Below are 19,090 nucleotides of genomic sequence, written 5' to 3'. Positions count from 1 at the left end.
CAATCACAGAAGCTCAAACGAACTGTCAAATATCAAAAAGCATGCCCTTGCTGCACCACATATAAGATCAGTTGTAGGAAGACGAAACACTTACGGGTCCGTTTTATAACCATCCGTTTTCAGTTTTTAATTTCATTTTTTGGGCTAAAGATAGACAAAAACGAGGAAAATTAAAAACTAAAAACGAAATGGCTATAAAACAGACCGTAAGATAACCTCGAATCAATATTCAGCTTCAGCATGAAAACTAAAATCACCGCCTTCCTGACTATAGTGATTCAATCATCTAAACAAAAGCTCAATGCCGACTCCGTATTCGGCACTTTAGGGTACGAATTCGCTCCATTCCTCTTCATCCTAAATGGCACTTTCATCCAACTCTATGATTTCCTCTACCATGCTAAAAACTACTCTCTGTATATAAAGCTTCAGCATGCTCCTGGAACATACAGTTCCAAACCCCCTCCGGAAACACGACCCTTAGCAATGATCATCGCTAGTAAATCAAACAACCAAACCCGGAACTGTACCAACTATTTGGGATCAATCACACAATTCATTCCAAGATGATCAATCAAGCAATTCACCCCAAGACAATCAATCGCGCGATTCATTCTAATACGATCAATCGCTGAATTCGTTCCAAGAATGATCAATCACACGATTCATTCCAAGAATGATCAAACACAAAATTCATTCCAAGATACTTAAACACTCGTTCGATTAAAACGAATCAACTAATCACATTACGAGCTCCGCATAAATTTCAATAGCAAACCAGCATTTATTTCATTAAATGAAACGCTGACTTAACAACAAAGTTTAAATCTTTGTCTAAATTCATTCAGCAACAACCATCCAAAGACCCAAACCAAATTCCACATAAAACCATATAAATATACAGTGTGAATTGTGAAACCGCCCGTTTACCATTGCGCTTTAGTAATTAAAGCGTACCTAAACCACGATTCAATCAGTAATCGGCACAATAATTGCTGTACTCATCACGCTCACGCATGTCATTCTCGACCCTCTCCGCCATCTTATCTTCTTCATACCGTAACCCCTCATCCAATGCCAGTGCACCAAGACCTCCAGCCACTGCGCCCACAGCCAATCCGGTGCCCAATCCCATCTTCCCACTCTTCGGCTTCTGATTCTGATCATAATTCGAGTAGTCCAATGGCGCTGAAGGCCCACCAGGTCCACCGGTCCCACTAGGCCCGCCATAGTTCACCGGTCGGTCGAAGAACGGCCTTGGTGGAGGCGGTGGCGCGCTGGAGTAGTACGCGGGATAGTAACTCGAGTACGGATCGGAATAGGAGCTGTAATGGTAAGGCGGAGGCGGTGGCGAAGGCGATGGACTAGGAGCTGAAGCTTGTAAAGTAGAGCTGTAAGGCGACGGCGAGTATGACCTGAAGTCGCGAACAGGCGGTGGGGGCATAGGGGTACCACCGTAAAAATAGCCAGGAGGAGGGGTAATATGGTAATCTGGCGGCAGAGGTCGCTCTCGAACGGCGAGCTTTACGCGGATCTTGCCCTGGGGACGGCCGGAGGGACGGACGAGCTGGAAGGTCCGGATTCGGGTCGAGTCGTCCTGATCGAGCAGGTCCTTGAGTGGGACCCGGAGGGTGCCGACTAAGGGCTTGGGAGTGTCGGAGGGTTTGGAGTGGAAGATTTCGAGGGTGAGGAACGAGTCGTGGAGGGAGAGGGTGAGGGGGACGGTGAACCGCTCGTTCCAGACCGGGCAGGTGGAGCCGGAGTCGTCGGACTTGGTGACCAGCCGGCGGTCGGGGTCCGCCCAGAAGACCGCGTAGGGCTTGAGGTCGCCGTTCTTCCAGTTGACGTTCTTGAGATGCTTGGCGGAGACGATCGTGAGGTCGAGATCGAGAGGCCTCTGCGGCGGAGGGCGGGAGGAAGCCATGAGGTTAGGCGTCTCTGTGCTAACGTGCGCGAGTGGAGAGGGTGCTGAGGGTGCGTAGGATAATGGGAAAGAAGGAGAGAAGGGATTGAATTTTTGTTGGGCCATGGTAATGGGGTAGTCAAAGGGGGTGCGCGCATGTAACATGACGATAATACCCTCCTTTGTATTTTAACTTCTTTCGCAGAAAGTAAATAGAAAAATTACTGAATAGAAAACGCGTTTCTCAAACATATAATTGAAAAGTTACCTTATCACGGAGAGGTTGACATATTTATATTAGTTGTGAGAGTATTAGGGATTAAGAAATTTTTTCGGTAACATGATCTAATTCTAATCCCTTGTTAGCTCGTAATCTTGGATTGGGAGAATTTTGATTTGGACCGCCGTCGAATAGAGAAAAACATAACTGAAACTGAAATCATTATATTCTACATATTTGTCATCATAGGAACGTGAATACAACTGGAAATACGGGGTGAATTTTGTTTATCAAATTACCATACCACTGAATTACCAATTGTACCATACCAAATTTATACCGTAATTTTATTCTAATTAATATTTATACTGAACTATATATTTTTGCTATGATAATGGTATCCAAATCTTATTCCATATCGAACCAATACTATATATGGGGAGCCTTACCCATATCTATAATTTATATACATTGTAATTACTATTTTGGTCACTCAAGTTGGCATAATTTCTCATTTTGATCTTATAATTTAAAAATTAATCAACCTCATCCCTAAAATTTGTTGCTGCGAAACTATTGGTCATTTTGTCTAGTTTATGTCCATTTTAGCATTAAAAGTGGTCATGTACGCTCATGTAATGTAACCAGTATTTGAAGGGCAAAAAGGTCAAAAACCCAACCAACGAAATAAACCATCACCCAGCCCAATTTAATCACCATCAGCTATCCCATCTCCAGCAATCTCTCTTTCTTTTTTGACGTTTTTGCCTCTAAAAGGTTGGTCCCATGTGACAACTTTTGATGCTAAAATAGAAGGAAATTGGACTAAATGACCAAATTGATTTGCTGTAATCAATTTTCAGGAATGAAATTGGTTGATTTTAATTTTATGGACCAAAATAAGGAGTTATGTCAATTTCAAGACTATTTATGAAACTCATTAGACTTTATATATAAAAATAAATTTATAAAGATGGATTTTGGCCCCATAAGATTGTCCAATAATAAAGTGACAATATCACTACTATACCAACCGATTATTCGGTATATTAAAATTTTGTACGATAATGATAATAGGTTTTGTCAAATCAAAAATGTGGCATGATAATTGGTATCGTAACCTAGGTTTTGTCAAATCAAAAATGTGGCATGATAATTGGTATCGTAACCGTATTGAACTCACTCTAACCCAAATATCCTTTCTCCTTTTGATGTGACATGGCCTAATTGGGTTGTTGGGCCATAAATGGTGATGCAATCCATGTACCACAGACACTATTACATTAAATAAGTGCAGCTGAGATTTAAGTAGGGGTGTACTATCTACACACTCTTTATTAATTTATGTTTATTGATTTTCTTCAATTCAGCTGATCTGAAGGTCGAAAACTAAAAAGATATGAGAAAAGTAAAAAGAGGTGTGTGTATATCACATCTCCTTAAGTATTATAATAAAATACATGCATTTTTTGAGTTATATGTACCATGTTTTAAGTTTGCGACTTATGATTATTTGAAATCTTTTAGTTTTCTAGGAGTTGTATTCTAAGTCTTTATTTCATTTGTTTTTTCATATTTCTCGCTTTAAGTTGTAAACCTATAAATACTTGTATTTGTAAAGAGAATAGGAGGAGAAGTTGTTTGAAATATTATATTGAAATTTGAGTTAGAATCTCAATTTTTAAGTGTCTTGCTCTTGTTTAGAAGTTTGTTGCTTTGTTTTTTAAGCTGTTTATGTTGTAGACTGGTACTAGAAACGAAATTATTAAGGTTTTAAGGTCTCTCTTCATACCATAAAATAGTAAACCCCACCTATCTATCCTTTTTATGCCTATTCTATTCATTTTATTTTCATTTTCATTTTTCCACCTCGCTGAATGGGTTAAAATTCAATTTAGCAAGATCTTCTTGGATTTTTTTTCCCTTTTTCTTTTCTTGATTTGTTATTAACTCTACTTGAAATTTGTTTGTTTGTTAAAGTAGTCCTAATTTGGATTTTTATTCTTTTACAAGCCGATAATTTAATCTAAGTTACACGGATGTATAGAGAGGGTTTGGACCCGAGTGCAATAGAACTAATCACTAGCGCAATCAAACACATGCCAACTTGAACATTGATATAATGTGTTTTATTTCATAGTCCAGTAAAATCTCTCTATAATAATAGGAATAATAAAAATTTCGGTCTCAACTTCAACTATTATAGGAATAAACTCCATGGTGTAATAATTTATAATTTTTCGATGTCTAGTCTTAAGGAAAATTGCCTCTATATAGTAATAATATAAAAATATACAATGTCAGAAATAAAAATTTAAGATGTCAGAAGTAAAAGTTTAAGATAAACCAAAATGTTGCTAGCTTCGATGATCTCTTCAATTGAAGCATACACCACTGTTCGAAGATCTCTTCGTATATTAACCGTGGGTGACATAGCTGATGATAGAAGAACCGAATCAGTTGAAAATTGCATTAGATGTATTGTATATATTCACATAAAGTTATTTACAAAGAGAAGCATACATGCACTAGATAAGTATAAAACTTTGTAGCTACACCTCTATTAAGTAATAACCTTAATAACCTCCCTAAAGTTATAAAATTGGGTCGGTCCCAATATCATCACTATAGACTATAGTGGGTTGGTCTCAGCATTATGACTATATAGAGGTTTTACTGACATAACTGAGTAGTTCAAAAAATCAACTGTACAGTTGTAGCCAAGGCCCTTGTGTATGGAATGAGAGTGTGCACAGTGCACTGCAGACTTGCAGTTTGTCAATTTGTCATTATTTTGGTTAAATCAGATCAACCTCTTGCTTGCCCTGCAATGCTTATTACTTCAAGTTTGCTAAGTACATGTGAATGCACTGTTGCTAGATACATAGCTTTTGTATTCAATAAATATGGGATCACGAGGATTCGAACACAAGATATTGGGCGTAGGGTTAAATATGCTTAACCAAAAACGAGCTACAAGTCTGTTGCACAATTGATCATATACAAAGAAAACTGCATCTCATGAACAAGTCCAAAACTGTATTAGAATAATAAGAGGATAGAAAAACTGTATGACATATCTAGCATCAGTAATCGAACCTCATCAGAGTTTATGAGGAACTAATTAACCCAACAATCCTTAACACAGCCATCTAAAAGCACTAAAGACTGGGTGAAGAAAACAAAAATAAGGGTGAGACAAGCAAATTAACTAGCCAGGAAAATATTTAATTAGGTGCTATATCTAGTCGGTTGACTTAGTAACATGGACAAGATTATGTATCCTTCAGCCTTCAATCCATGCCCTCCGCTCTTCACAAGTCCGAACCGGCCTTTTATTTCCTCGTTCATCTTCGGCAACCGGATTCGAGTCCTGCTCACGGACTTCCCGCGGGAGGTTCCTGGCTCAGACTTGTCCCCGGGCCCGACGACCTCCACATGCAAGAATCCCCAGCGCAAAAGGCTAGCCCCGAACTTGATATTCACTCTTCCGTTCCATTTAGGGTTTGGTAACCCGTAGACTTTTCCCGACTTGTACTCGTTGTCGGGCTCGACCCAAACGACGACTTTATAACGCCTGTCATCGCAGGGTATAGTGCTGTGGCTAGGGTTGTCGATGTCCTCGGCATGGGAGACGTGGAGGCTCAAAACTACTGGGGCTTCTTGGTTTTCCAACGAGTAGTCATCTTCTTCCACGGAGACTCTGTTCTTCTTTAGGGCTCTGCTGCCGCAGCGAGTGGTGCCATTGTTGTTACAGTGTGCCATCTTCCTCGTCATATATGCAGCAGTACGGGTAAAAGAAGAGTTAGTTTTATGTGTATATATGAGTGAGAGAGAGTTGATCTAGGGAAGAATTTATATGGCTAAGGAAGTCTTAGTTGGGCAGGAACAAAATAATTAATGACCTAATTGGAAATTTACAATGACAAAACCTTGTTCTCTCCCTCGTGCTTTCTCTCTCTCTCAATGTTTATCTGATACGGACTCTAGGTTTTCGTTACATCAAGTTGTAGCAACTCCGGCTGCCATCCTTTGGGCCTATTATATGTGAATTACTGTTTTGGGCTCCCGTTTTCTTTTTATTCAAACAGTGTTTTAGTGCACTGCCTGTCAATATTAAATATTTCTACTGTTTTTATTCAAACTCACCATATATAAAGTAGTGTACGCTACAATTAAGGTGGATGCAAATAATTTCAAAATAAATATGAAGCAAGAGGGGGATTATAGTTAGCACATAAACCCTGAACATATCAGAGAAGATAATTACCATAAAAAAATTGTAAATATAAGTCCAAAATATTTAGGAAAAGGGTGAGGGTGGCAAAGAATCAAAGATATATGTTGTTGTTGCATTTGTGCTTCATTGACTCATTTCTTTTGCTTCTTCTTGATCTTCTTTCTTTTTTTTTTTTTTTTTCTTTTTTTTTTTTTAGTTGAGCGATAACGTTAGTAAGTTAAATGTTAGGTTAGCCGTCGACAATGTTTGAACCGACGCCATCATACAAGAGCATAATACATTTCCACTACTATGGTAAAGGATCACTTGCTATTCCCTTTTTCTTTTAGGCAGAATTAAAAGTTTTGGTTGCACCCAAAGTACACAAAAATAAATGCGAGATAATATACTTGTCGACTCAAAAAATAGTGAGATGTTACAAGAATATAGTAGACGTAGGTTATCTATCGTAAAGATAAAATATAAAGAAGGTAAGGTTGTAAAAAAAGAAAAAAAAAGTACACAAACTCGTTTAAATCACTTTGGTCAAGCGTTTCATATATGTCAATAAATCTAAGTTAGTCTCCATTTTATTTTGTCCATTACTGTGTTATATACAAACTGGACTGTGTTGATTGTGATGGTTGCTGAATTGCTTGGTTCAAAAATTTGAATGTGTTGATTGGAAACGCCGAAAAATACTTAGTGTACACATTTGTCATCATCCGTTGATTACCGTACTCTATATGGAACTAAAACGTTCAACGGGATACAGCACGTAAACCTCAATGCAAGAGAAATTTTTTAGTGTGTCGGGAACACGGTCTCATATACAAGTATCATAATACAATTTAACCAAATGTCACTACTACAATATTAGCTTTAGGTGGCGGATGATGGTGTCGGATATTTGACAAATCATGTCGGATAAATTATATCCGACACATCATTTAATTAGTGACGGATATTAGAAAAATCATGTCGGTTATAACTGACAGTATTTTTTAATCCTTTTTTAAATACTTTTGACAAATTCTGGTGGTTTTTAAGTTAATGGTGGCGGTTATAACCGACAGAAATTGACTATTTTATTATTTTACTTTCTGACGGTTATTATTTTAGTATTCTGGCGGTTATAACCGACAGAAATGAAAATTTTATTACTTAAAATGTTATATTGATTAAAATAAATAAACACATATTTAAAATTTTTTTTTCACTCATGATCCTAAAGTCTAATGAACCCAATTCCCACAAGCCATAAATTTTCTGAGAGAATAATAACAACATACTACAATCTGAAGCTCTATCATTTTTGTAATAAGGATTATGCTCCCTCATAGGCAAGCAACAAGATACAAAGAAATTCAAACAATTTTTTTCAATGCGTCGCAAAGCACATTGTCTGGCACATAAACATACATGAACATCTGGTGTACTCTATCATGTTTGATTTTATTATTTTAAAATGTTATATTGATTAAAAATAAATAAATAAACACATGTTTTAAAAATTTTTTTTTCACTCATGGCCCTGTCTGATATAACCGACATGAACAAAGCAAAATTTTGGATAGCCGCCAGAATAATTTCTGAATGGTTTTTTTTACACATGCTATCTCGGAGAATATACAAACATATTTGAGGGTTGGATCGTCGAAACTAGTTTCGTAGAATGCATATCCTATCAAATTGATAGATTTAACAAACATTTAAGAATTAATGTTATACTTCCATTAAGTATAAAATAAGATGTATCCACTAGTGTAAATATTTTAAATTGATCGAAGATCGAATTCATTCATTGCATTCTTATAGGGTTGAGGAGTGTAGCTGTAAAAAATCATCAAAATCGGAGCTAAAATAACCGTTCAATTGTGATTTTTCGTTTAAAACCATCGAAAACTTTTGTTCTGTTACCTAATATCTGAATGTTTGTTTTTTGCGATTTTTTACGTATGTGATATCGGAGTGTGTACAAACAAGTTTGATGGTTGGATTGTTGAAAAACATTTTGTAGAATGCGTATTGCATTAAAACGGTAGATTAAACAAACACTTAGAGTTAATGTTATACTTCCCCATCAAGTATAAAATAAGATTTTGTGGTTTCCAATACTGTAAATATTTTCAATTAAAGATCGAATTTGTTCAATGCATTCTTATAGGGTCAAGGAGTGTAGTTGTAAAAAATCATCAAAATTGGAGCTAAAATAACCGTTAAATTGTGATTTTTTGTTTATAACCGTTGAAAACTTTTGTTCTGCTATTTAACGTCAGAATGTTTTTTTTTTACAATTTTTTACATATGCAATATTGGAGTGTATACAAATAAGTTTGACGGTTGGATCGTTGAAAAAAGTTTCGTAAAATACATATTGCGTCCAAACAATAGATTAAACAAACACTTAGAGTTAATATTATACTTCTATTAAGTATAAAATAAGATTTTGTGATATCCACTAGTGTAAATATTTTAAATTGAAGATCAAATTTATTCATTACATTTTTATAGGGTCGAGGAGTGTAGCTGTAAAAAATCATCAAAATCAGAGCTAAAATAACCGTTAGTGATTTTTCGTTTATAACCATCAAAAACTTTTGTTCCGTTACGTAATCTCTGAATGTTTGTTTTTTACGATTTTTTATCTATGCAATATTGGAGTGTATACAATGCAATATCAGAGTGTATACAAATAAGTTTGACGGTTGGATTGTTGAAAAAAGTTTCGTAGAATGCATATTGCGTCAAAACAATAGATTAAACAAACACTTTGAGTTAATATTATAATTCTATTAAGTATAAAATAAGATTTTGTGGTATCCACTAATGTAAATATTTTAAATTGAAGATTAAATTTATTCATTACATTCTTATAGGGTCGAGGAGTGTGATTTTTTTATTTTTTACGAATGCGATATCGGAGTATGTACAAACAATTATTTATTTAATTTTTAAAAACGTATTCTATTTAAATACATATTATTTATTTATTTATTAAGCCAAACGATTATTATTTTATTTTTTAAAATCGTAACAAAATTTTGGGGGGATTTGTGCCGTTATTTTTTTTAACCGACAGTATTGAAAATTTTATGTTGGTTTTTATTTTAAAAAAATGTTTCTATTGGTTTTAACAGATAATAATGAAAAATTTCCACATTAAAACCCCTTCATCTCTTCCTTGCACCGGTCTTCTCCTTCCCCCTTCCTTCCCCCTTTTCTCCTCTCCGCATTTCCTTCTTCTTTTTATATTTTTTGTTTGCATTCTCCCTTCTCCTATTAATTTTCAAATAAGAGAAAAACCAAAGCAATGCCGGCACAGAAACGCACCCACGAGGCCATGGAAGATGATCCTCCTCAGAACTACCGAGAAAACAGCCACGAAACGCCCCAAGACGAAGAGGGCAAAAACCCAAATCTTATCTCATCGATCAGGTACATGCAAATTTTCGATTTTTTTTCTTCAGAATTTTGGTTTTGGGTATTTGAAGAAATGGGAAAGATGGGATTTTGAGAATGTGTGGTGACGGAGAGCAGCTGAAACGCGGCCAACGGCAAGATATGGAGGTCGTTTTGGAGAAGAAAGATGCTGCTAATTGGGAAGGGAGTTGGAAAAAGTTGAATTGGGTATTGGGTATTGATTGTTCTTATTGTCATGCTTGGGAAATTTTGTGTCGTTTCCGTTGATTGTGTAAGTGTTTGATGTTTGAATGTTGTGTGTGATTTGGGATCTCCATCTTTTCTTCGTTCTTCTATTTATGGAAGATGTGGGTTTTCTCTTCTGTGTTTCTGTTTTCTCTTCCATTCGAGCTCTTCCTAACCTTATGGCATGCGTTCTTCTGAGTAATATTGGAGCATCCATTACAGAAGTAGCACAGGATGCTCTTGTTGCAGAGTAAGGCCAAGAGAAAAATATGGCTGGCCTCCAGTCTTATGCATTCATGGCAGCAGCTGCTGGTGGAATCCTTGGCAACTTAATAGGTGGATATTTCTTGATGAAAACGCCGCCCAGAACCATGTTTCTTGTATTTGCAGTTTTACTCTCTACTCAACTTGCAATTTCGTTGAGAATACGAGAGGAATCTCTTGATTTACCACAATTACCAGATGACAATCTTATAAGAAAACCAATCTTTGAAAGTATCAGGAAACAATTTTCTGAGTTGCAGATGGGTATTCAAAAGGAAAGTATAGCTCGTCCTTTTATTTGGATTGTAGCTTCTATTGCCATGGTCCCAGTCCTCTTCTGCTATCAAACACAAAGTCTACATCTCGATCCTTCAAAAATTGGCATTTCTCGAGTGGTCGGCCAGTTGGTGCTTCTTTTCAAATGTCCTTTTTTATATTTTTTTTATTATTAATATATTTGATGTTGGTTTTATCTGACAGAGAATGCACTTAGTTATATTATTAATATATTCACTGTCAGTTATAGCTGATATAAGTTATGTCGGTTTTATATATTTTTTGTCGGTTTTATCTGACACAAATTCTGTCGGTTTTACATATTTTTTTGTTGGTTTATGAGGAACTAATTAACCCAACAACCCTTAACACAGCCATCTAAAAGCACTAAAAACTGGGTGAAGAAAACAAAAATAAGGGTGGGACAAGCAAATTAACTAGCTAGGAAAATATTTAATTAGGTGCTATATCTGGTCGGTTGACTTAGTAACATGGACAAGTTATGTATCCTTCAGCCTTCAATCCATGCCCTCCGCTCTTCACAAGTCCGAACCGGCCTTTTATTTCCTCGTTCATCTTCGGCAACCGGATTTGAGTCCTGCTCACGGACTTCCCGCGGGAGGTTCCTGGCATGGACTAGTCCCCGGGCCCGACGACCTCCACATGCAAGAATCCCCAGCGCAAAAGGCTAGCCCCGAACTTGATATTCACTCATCCGTTCCATTTAGGGTTTGGTAACCCGAAGACTTTTCCCGACTTGTCGGTTATATCCGACACAATTTCTGTCGGTTTTAGAGTATTTTCTATCAGAAAATTCATTTCCTGACGCTGGCAATTCTGACGCTTATTATATCCGCCACTGGATCATTTTCTGTCAGATTTTGCTTAATATTTGACAGTAATACACGTTTCTTGTCGATTATCATAGCGCCACTAATAAATGGTTTTGTAGTAGTGTGTATTTTACAATTTGTACTGGAAGTGTTCTCAGCACAATTAAAAATTACTCCCAATGCACAAGTTGCTTTTATTTGTTGGGAGACTTCTTATTTAATGTTACAAAGAGCCAATCAAGTTGGTATATTATGCAAAAATATTGACTTGGAGTAAATGTAAAAATTTGGGGAGTTGTTGGCAGTGTTCTAGTACAATTTAGAGTAAAATTCAAGTTTAAGTACGTTGCCTGCCTCTCACCACAAGAACAAACCCCGATCTTTTTCTTTAATTCATAGAGACACCTTCATGAAAACAATGAAATCAGAATCCGCCCGGACCCGGCCTGATCAACATCCGCTGCGGCATATTAAACGGCCGCGACTTGCAGAGGCAGAAGAATCAAAGCCGGCAGAGGCGCGCACAAAGAGCTGTACCTGTACTCAAGCCTTTATAATAAAAAGGGATTTTAGAATTTTCACTAAAATAAGTTTCTTTTATATTTTAACATAAATGGTTTTCTAAATTCAATTTAAGTCTTTATTTTAAAAACTTACCATTTAAATATTTCTACTGTATTTATTATTTACAAACTTACCATTCAAAATTCTACATGTTTATTATTAAAGTTGTTTTTTGCTCTAATCATATTAATGGATAAAAAATTATTCCAAATTTAAATTCTTATAATTAAAAAAAAAAAATCAATGCTTATGAGCGTTATAACAAACTTATGTTAGCAAGTCAACATCAATACAAAAACAATTATATTTATAAAAAAACTTAAAAGTACGGAAGTATCAATACATAAGTATAGGTACATAAGTATCGATACAAAAATATTGGTACATAAACTTTGGTATACAGGGAGAAATTCACGCACTAAAAACAATAGATAATAATATATGACTTTTCTAATTATATGAACTTAGTAATTATCAGTGTAGTATATGTTCTTATTAGTTTAATAATTATCAGTGTAACTAAGATTTTTGTTGCTTATTATAATCAATAAATAATGTACAGACAAAAAAACTCAATAATTATTACAATCTAATTAATATAATAATATCTGAAAACTATAATTAAATGTCAAGGACTAGAATTGGTTTTTAATCTTAAAGAAGAATTTTTTTTTTTGAACAAATGATATTATCTACTAAGGGTAGGAGGTGGGCTTAGCCTTATAATGGGCTAGCAATAATATGGTTTAAATTCGCCTTCGGCAAGAATCAAACCTAAGGCTTCTCACTTACAAGTGAAGAATAATATCATTGGACTGTGGTACTAAGTGGCTGAAGATTTCATTTTAAGAGTGATACTTTTCAAGGATTATAATGAAACTTTCTGTAATAGAAACCTGCCCATGTTCTAACCTATACACTTGTATGCTAAAAAGATTAAAACCCTTGTTGGCAGGATATTTTACTTGGATTAGGAAAGACTCGTATGCATGGTAACTTATAGAAAATTGATTGTTAGTATTGTACATGTTTGTTACTTTCTTAAATTTGATATGGACTAGCAGTTTTGACACTTCTCATTTCTTTAATTAAATCTTCAAATTACACATTTTACGGTTTGAAATGCATTGATTGAACAAAGAGTCCAAAAATTGAATATCAATTATATCTCATCAAGAAGTACATGTCACTTAGTATTACAATCTAGTAATATTTCTCTTCATTGTAAGTGAGAGGTCTTAGGTTCGATTCTCGCCAAAAGCAAAGTCACTGACATCAAATTTTAAATCAAAATCTCAATCTGAACAAACTTAACTAGTTAGCTTACTCATATAAGCTTATATGTTGACTATGTTTCATAAAATAATAATAATAATAATAATGTGTCCTTCAGCTTTCAGTACATGCCTTTCGTTCTTTACCAGTCTAAACTTGCCTTCTTTTTTCTGGCTCATCTTCGGCAACGGGGTTCTAGTCCTGGTGACACTAGATATCCCACAGGAGGTCCTGACTCAGACTCGTCTTTCTCGAACCTTAGGACATCCATGTGCAGAGATCACCATCCCAAAAGGTTGGCGCTGAGCCAGATATATACCTGTCCATTCCATCAAGGGTTTGGCAAGCCGTAGACCAACTTCGACTCGTACCTTTACCAGGTTCAACCCATAGGACACTCATAACGACTTGTCAGTATAATTAGCACTCCTCTTCTTCTTCTGCAGATTTCCTCTTTAGGGCTCTGGTCCATCGTCGGTACAAGTTAGTTGTTCCGTTGTTCACATTATCATGTGCCCTCATCATCCTTGCCGTAGCCAAACTGTATGAAAAGAATGTGTTCGTGTATGAGTCAAAGGGGATAAAGTTGATGCACATAGGAAATAAGATATAATTACGCAACGCAGCTAAGGTCGAAAGAAAACGAAAAATAAAAGCAGAAATAAGAAATCATGTCTTACTCACTCATTCTTATAAATTGTCTGGTAAATCATGGATCCGATGTGATGTCCCCGATTCATCATTTGAACCACAGCATGTTTATGCTTGAGTTTCTTCTTGTTCGAGAGGAGAACGATGCATTCGTTTTCTTTCATTTCTCTCCAGAACAAGGCCAAACAAGATATAATCTCAACCTAATAAGTGTGTTTGAGAAAGGATTACAGTGATAGCCAATTTATAGAGGTGTCTAGGTCAGGCAGGTTGGCCACGCCTTAAAGCGTTGCCAACATGGTAATCTTGGATTGGTCAATTCATGTCTGAAATGCACGGTGATTGCTCAACCATGTCATACTGACTAACTAGGAAAATGATGTGGACAGCATGTTTTACCTAACAATTTCCATATATATATATATATATATATATATATATATATATATATATATGTGGTGTGTGTATTTTATGTTCCTATTATGTGGACGCGAAATGTTTTACCTAACAATTTCCATATATAATATTCAATATAAATGGTACTTACTGGGTAATTAACAAGAAATTGGGTGAACATGGCTGGATACACTATTTAATTAAAATGGATGCATTATTTAGTTTGTTGATAGATGCATGAATATTTTATGTGAAATCTGTTTGGAGAATTTATTAATGTAAGATTTATATGCTGGCCAAATATTAATTTACCTAAACATTTTCATATAATTTTTTTTAAAACAAGTAAGATATTTAATGATATGATTGAGCAAATACGTATTATATGGAGGATAACTAGTCTCTTCCTACACAACACGCGTATCTACATGCTATGCGTGTGACAATTGACTCTTTTTATTTTATTATTTATTTTTTGTCTGATAATATAGTATTTATTGTTTTTATTTTTATAATTTTACTTGTTTTAGTTATTATTATTTTTTATGAAAATATGTTTTAAAAAATAACAACCTTACTAACTACGCAGTCTCGTGCGTGATTTTTTGTTTAAAATCATAATGGAAGAATGGCAATTTTGTGATTATGAATGCTTCACATTTTTTGCTTTCTTTTTTTATATACTAACTACCCACACTTCTGCCACTTAATACTACAATCTAGTGATATTTCTCTTCACTTGTAAGTGAGAAGTCTTAGGTTCGATTCTCGCCAAAGGTGAATTTGAACCATATTATTGCTAGCCTATTGTGAGGTTAAACCTACCTGTCACATCCCGGCCTGGGCCCCCACCACATCTCGGGCTCGACTTCACCGAACTTCACCGTAGCACGATATTGTCTGCTTTGGGCCCCTACCACACCCTCACGGTTTTGTTTCTGGGAAGTCACACGAGAACTTCCCAGTGGGTCACCCATCCTTGTGACATCCCGTCCCGGAACTTTTGAAACGCACGTGTGAATTTACGATGTTGCCCCTAGTTCGTTTTTGGCACGTTGTGGGTTGTTTGTGTGGGGTGGCAGGTGTTGGACAACTCACACACACACTGCCACACTCTCCCTCTCCCTCTGCCTCTGTCCCGTGTCTCTCTCTCTTTCTTCCCTTCTTCTTCTTCTTCCTTCGACGTACGGACAAACGTCAAAAGCACCCAAACCATCACAGATCGAAGGAACCAATTACACCATTCAACCCGTGAGGTCGAGGCGAGCACAACCATACCATTTTCAGGTAGGAACCTCAACGTTTTCACGTCGATTCAACAATGTCCGTTTTGAGTACTGTTCATGCAAAAATTATACGTTGAGTTTTTGAACTTTTGAAGCTTGTAGATGTGTTGGTGAGGTCCCAAGGAGCCTCGGAGTGCTTCGTTGGACAAAATTGGACGTCTGGATCGTCCTGTTCTAAGTTGGCCGGTTTTGGAGAAATTGCACAGGTATAATCTCTTAGTTTTAGCCCTTAAAACTTGTTGGGACATGTTCTTCTAGTCTAGGGCTTTCATTTGGTCCAAGAATCACGAAAAACGGATGAAAATTGAGCGAGAAAACCTAAGTTGCAGGTTTTCCCAGTTTCCGGCACCGGCGACGTCGCCGGCGATCGAATGAAGAAGGCGACGGAATATTCCGTCAACTCTGACGGAATATTCCTAACGCCGTTAACGGATCCGGTTAGATTTAACGGAATATTCCGTCAGTTTGACGGAATATTCCTGACGACGTCTGTTGACACCGTCAGTGTGCCTGGCACGTGGCCGCGCGTGGGAGGCGCGTAGGTCCGTGCCTGTGCTGGCGCGTGGGGGCGCGTGCGGGGTCCAAAAATTATTTTAAAAATATGGTTGTGATCCTGAGGTTGTGTAGAGCACGTTGGTATATTCATTTGTCCATTTTGAGCAATGTATGAGAAGTTATTACGAGAAACGGGTTATGTGCTTTAAAGTTAACGTTTTTATAGTTGTTTCGCATCTAGGTGACACGTACCCAGAGGACGAGCGTGCACACGCGAGACAGGGGGGCTACGACCCTTCTACATACCAGTGAGTGGGCTTTTGTTTTCCGTATATACCTATATACATATCAATTCCCAGAAATTAGTATAAATGCTTCGTTATATGCCATTTCTTTTATATATAATTGGTGGTTATGCATGAGTAGTGGCATATACGATTAATTACATATTCAATTATGCATATGTCATATATATTTATATGTGGGTGTTGTGGAGGCATAGGTAAGTGCCAGGTAAGCGTTATTTAACGATTGCATTAAATAGTGGTTAAAGATGCTTAGAGAGCTCATAACCTGCACCCCCGGTGTTAGTGCTCCCGCCCAGAGTAGGGCACAGTCCTTCACGTGTTGTTCACCTCCCGCACCATACGCTCAGCTTGGATCCAAGTTAGGTGCATAGGCTTGTCGTACAGACCACATTAGGTGGTTCCGACTCGTAGGTGACCCGCGACTATTCGCACAGTCTTCACGTGATCGTAGCACTAGAGCGTATATATATGTTACACCCAGGCTTGTCGTACAGACCACTTAAGGTGGTTCCGACTCGTGGACAGGTTTAGATATTGAGATTGAGATTTGAGCTCTAGATGTAGCCGTACAGGTCACGTTAGGTGACTCCGGCTGCCAGATGTTATGACGTTGATATGATTTATACCTGGGCACTTACATTCATATTATGGCTTTGGCATGGCATATTCTTGAGCATGATTGGCATATTTATACATACGTATATATGTTTATTTTCTGGGAAGTATACAGGTTTTACGGCGAGGGGTTAGATTGTATTTTGCTAAATGGTTTTCAAAGAGCTTTGTTTTTGCCCACTCACGCTTTTGTTTTGCGCCCCTCCAGGTTCTAGTTGCTTAGCCGTTGCGGTGGTTTCCCTTGAGAGCTTTTCGGCGTTCTGACAGACACTCCACATTGTAGGGTCGCCTTCGGGCGTACTACTGTTGTCGTTTTATTTGGACTGCTATAGACCTGCTCTGAATTTGTATCGCACTAACTAGCACTTATTCTAGTACTTGTATGCTAGTTTTTAATTATTCGTACTTTTATATTACTACTTACTAGCTTCCGCACGTGCACATGGCTACGTCACCTTTGTGTGACGGCCAGCACGCTCCGATCTCGGTCGGGGTGTGTCAATCCTGCTATCCACACTTGCACTACATGGGTATTTTTTTAATTTTCTGAATTTTTTTTTCTTTTAAAATTTTAATGAAATAAGGGCAATTTTGAAATTATAAAAGTTTTACTTTTTGTTCCTTCTTACTTTATATAAAAGAAATTGTTATTTGCACTCTAAAAATCTTATTCTACATTCCTCACAATTGTATTTTTTTTATAATATGGAAAGTTTTTGGAGTGCTAATAACAATTCCCTAAATAAATAGTACATAATTATGTAACAACAAATTAGGTATTAGGAGTAGGTTACTTAAAAGTCACAATGCATGAACATTTCATATTCTTTGGAAAAAAACATATTAAGCTATTACTATAATCATATAATTTGGATAAACGGTTATCTATAATTATTATTTGCCAAATTTATATAGGTGAATAATCACGGATTTTCTTAATTACAATTATTTTGTCTGTCCTTATCGTTCACTAGTTATTTCTACATTTTATGTTTTCTTTTCAAGTGGTAATATGGGTGAATTTTGTCATTGTTATTAGCTTTATTATGTTTTCAGATCTTTAGAATTTATCCAATCATAGGATCTTGAAGATTCCATATTTACTTTGCGGCTTTTTAGCGAAAATGTCTAATTGACATAATTTTTCATTTTGATCTTTGAAATTTGAAATTGATAGAAAATGTTCCTGAGTTTGTTCACAATTAATCATTTTGAACATTCAGTGAAAAATGCCTCTTAAATAAGGATAAAATAACAAAAATACCCTCAATTTTGTCAAAACACCATAGCCTATTGTTTATTAAGATGAGATTATGTTTGTCATTTTGGTCCTTGTTTAACAGAATTTTTAACAAAATGATTAATGGTGGTCAAACTTAGGGACCACTTCTGTTGATTTTAAATCTAAGAGACCAAAGTGAGGAGTTATGTCAATTTCAATGACCATTTTTTGCTAAAACGCCCTACTTTTCTAGTTCAAAGAATCAAAGTAATTAAGCATCATAAATATGCATATCATTTTAGTTTTTCTATCATCAAGAAGTCCAAAATTGGAATTAGAATAAAAGAAATTGTATGAGTACCTCATATTTAATGAAGAACTATCTAAAAATCCAAAATCTCAATAACAATCTAACTAGTTAGGTCACTCATCTAAGCTTATATGTTGACTATGTTTCATCGACAAAAAAAAAGCCCTTAAGCTTTTAGTACATGCCCTTCACTCTTTAGTCTTTACCAGTCCAAACCGGCCTTCTTTTTTTCATCTTTGGCAACGAGATTCTAGTCCAGCTCACACTGAATGTCCCATTGAAGGTCCTTGGGTCGGACTCGTCTTTCCCAAACCTTAGCACCTCAACGTGCAGAGATCCTCATCCCAAAAGGTTGGTGCTGAGTTGAAAATACAATCGTTGATTCCATCTAGGTTTAGCCAGTCTATGATTCGACTCGTATTTTTTATCGGGTTCAACCCATAAGACAAGTTGGTGTTGAGAATCAATGTCAATTGTAGGTGAAGTAGGTGGATGTTGTAGGTGAAGTAAGAGTGTGAGGTTGGTGAAGTAAGTGGAGGTTGTAGGTGAAGTAGGTGGATGTTGTAGGTGAAGTAAGTGTGTGGTGTAGCTTTCATTTGGTTTGC

The 19,090-nt window shown here is 36.4% G+C and overlaps 1 protein-coding gene and 1 long non-coding RNA gene across 2 annotated transcripts; both read right to left on the bottom strand.

Annotated features, from left to right (window-relative positions):
• Positions 1-764: 764 nt before the first annotated feature.
• On the bottom strand, positions 765-2,022 carry LOC137734007 (uncharacterized). The gene has a single exon (XM_068473248.2). The coding sequence runs from the start codon at positions 1,922-1,924 to the stop codon at positions 974-976; it is 951 nt and encodes a 316-aa protein (XP_068329349.2). The 5' UTR covers positions 1,925-2,022; the 3' UTR covers positions 765-973.
• An 11,032-nt stretch (positions 2,023-13,054) lies between these two features.
• On the bottom strand, positions 13,055-14,051 carry LOC148695953 (uncharacterized). The gene is made up of 2 exons (XR_015963876.1): positions 13,887-14,051; positions 13,055-13,743 (listed from the first exon to the last, which is right to left on the bottom strand). It is a non-coding gene; the product is annotated as an uncharacterized LOC148695953 (long non-coding RNA).
• Between the last annotated feature and the right edge of the window lie 5,039 nt (positions 14,052-19,090).

The sequence above is a fragment of the Pyrus communis genome, chromosome 7 (assembly GCF_041283825.1).
Source record: "Pyrus communis isolate YQ-2024b chromosome 7, ASM4128382v1, whole genome shotgun sequence".
Taxonomy (NCBI): domain Eukaryota; kingdom Viridiplantae; phylum Streptophyta; class Magnoliopsida; order Rosales; family Rosaceae; genus Pyrus; species Pyrus communis.
This window is presented reverse-complemented; position numbering and strand designations above follow the sequence as displayed.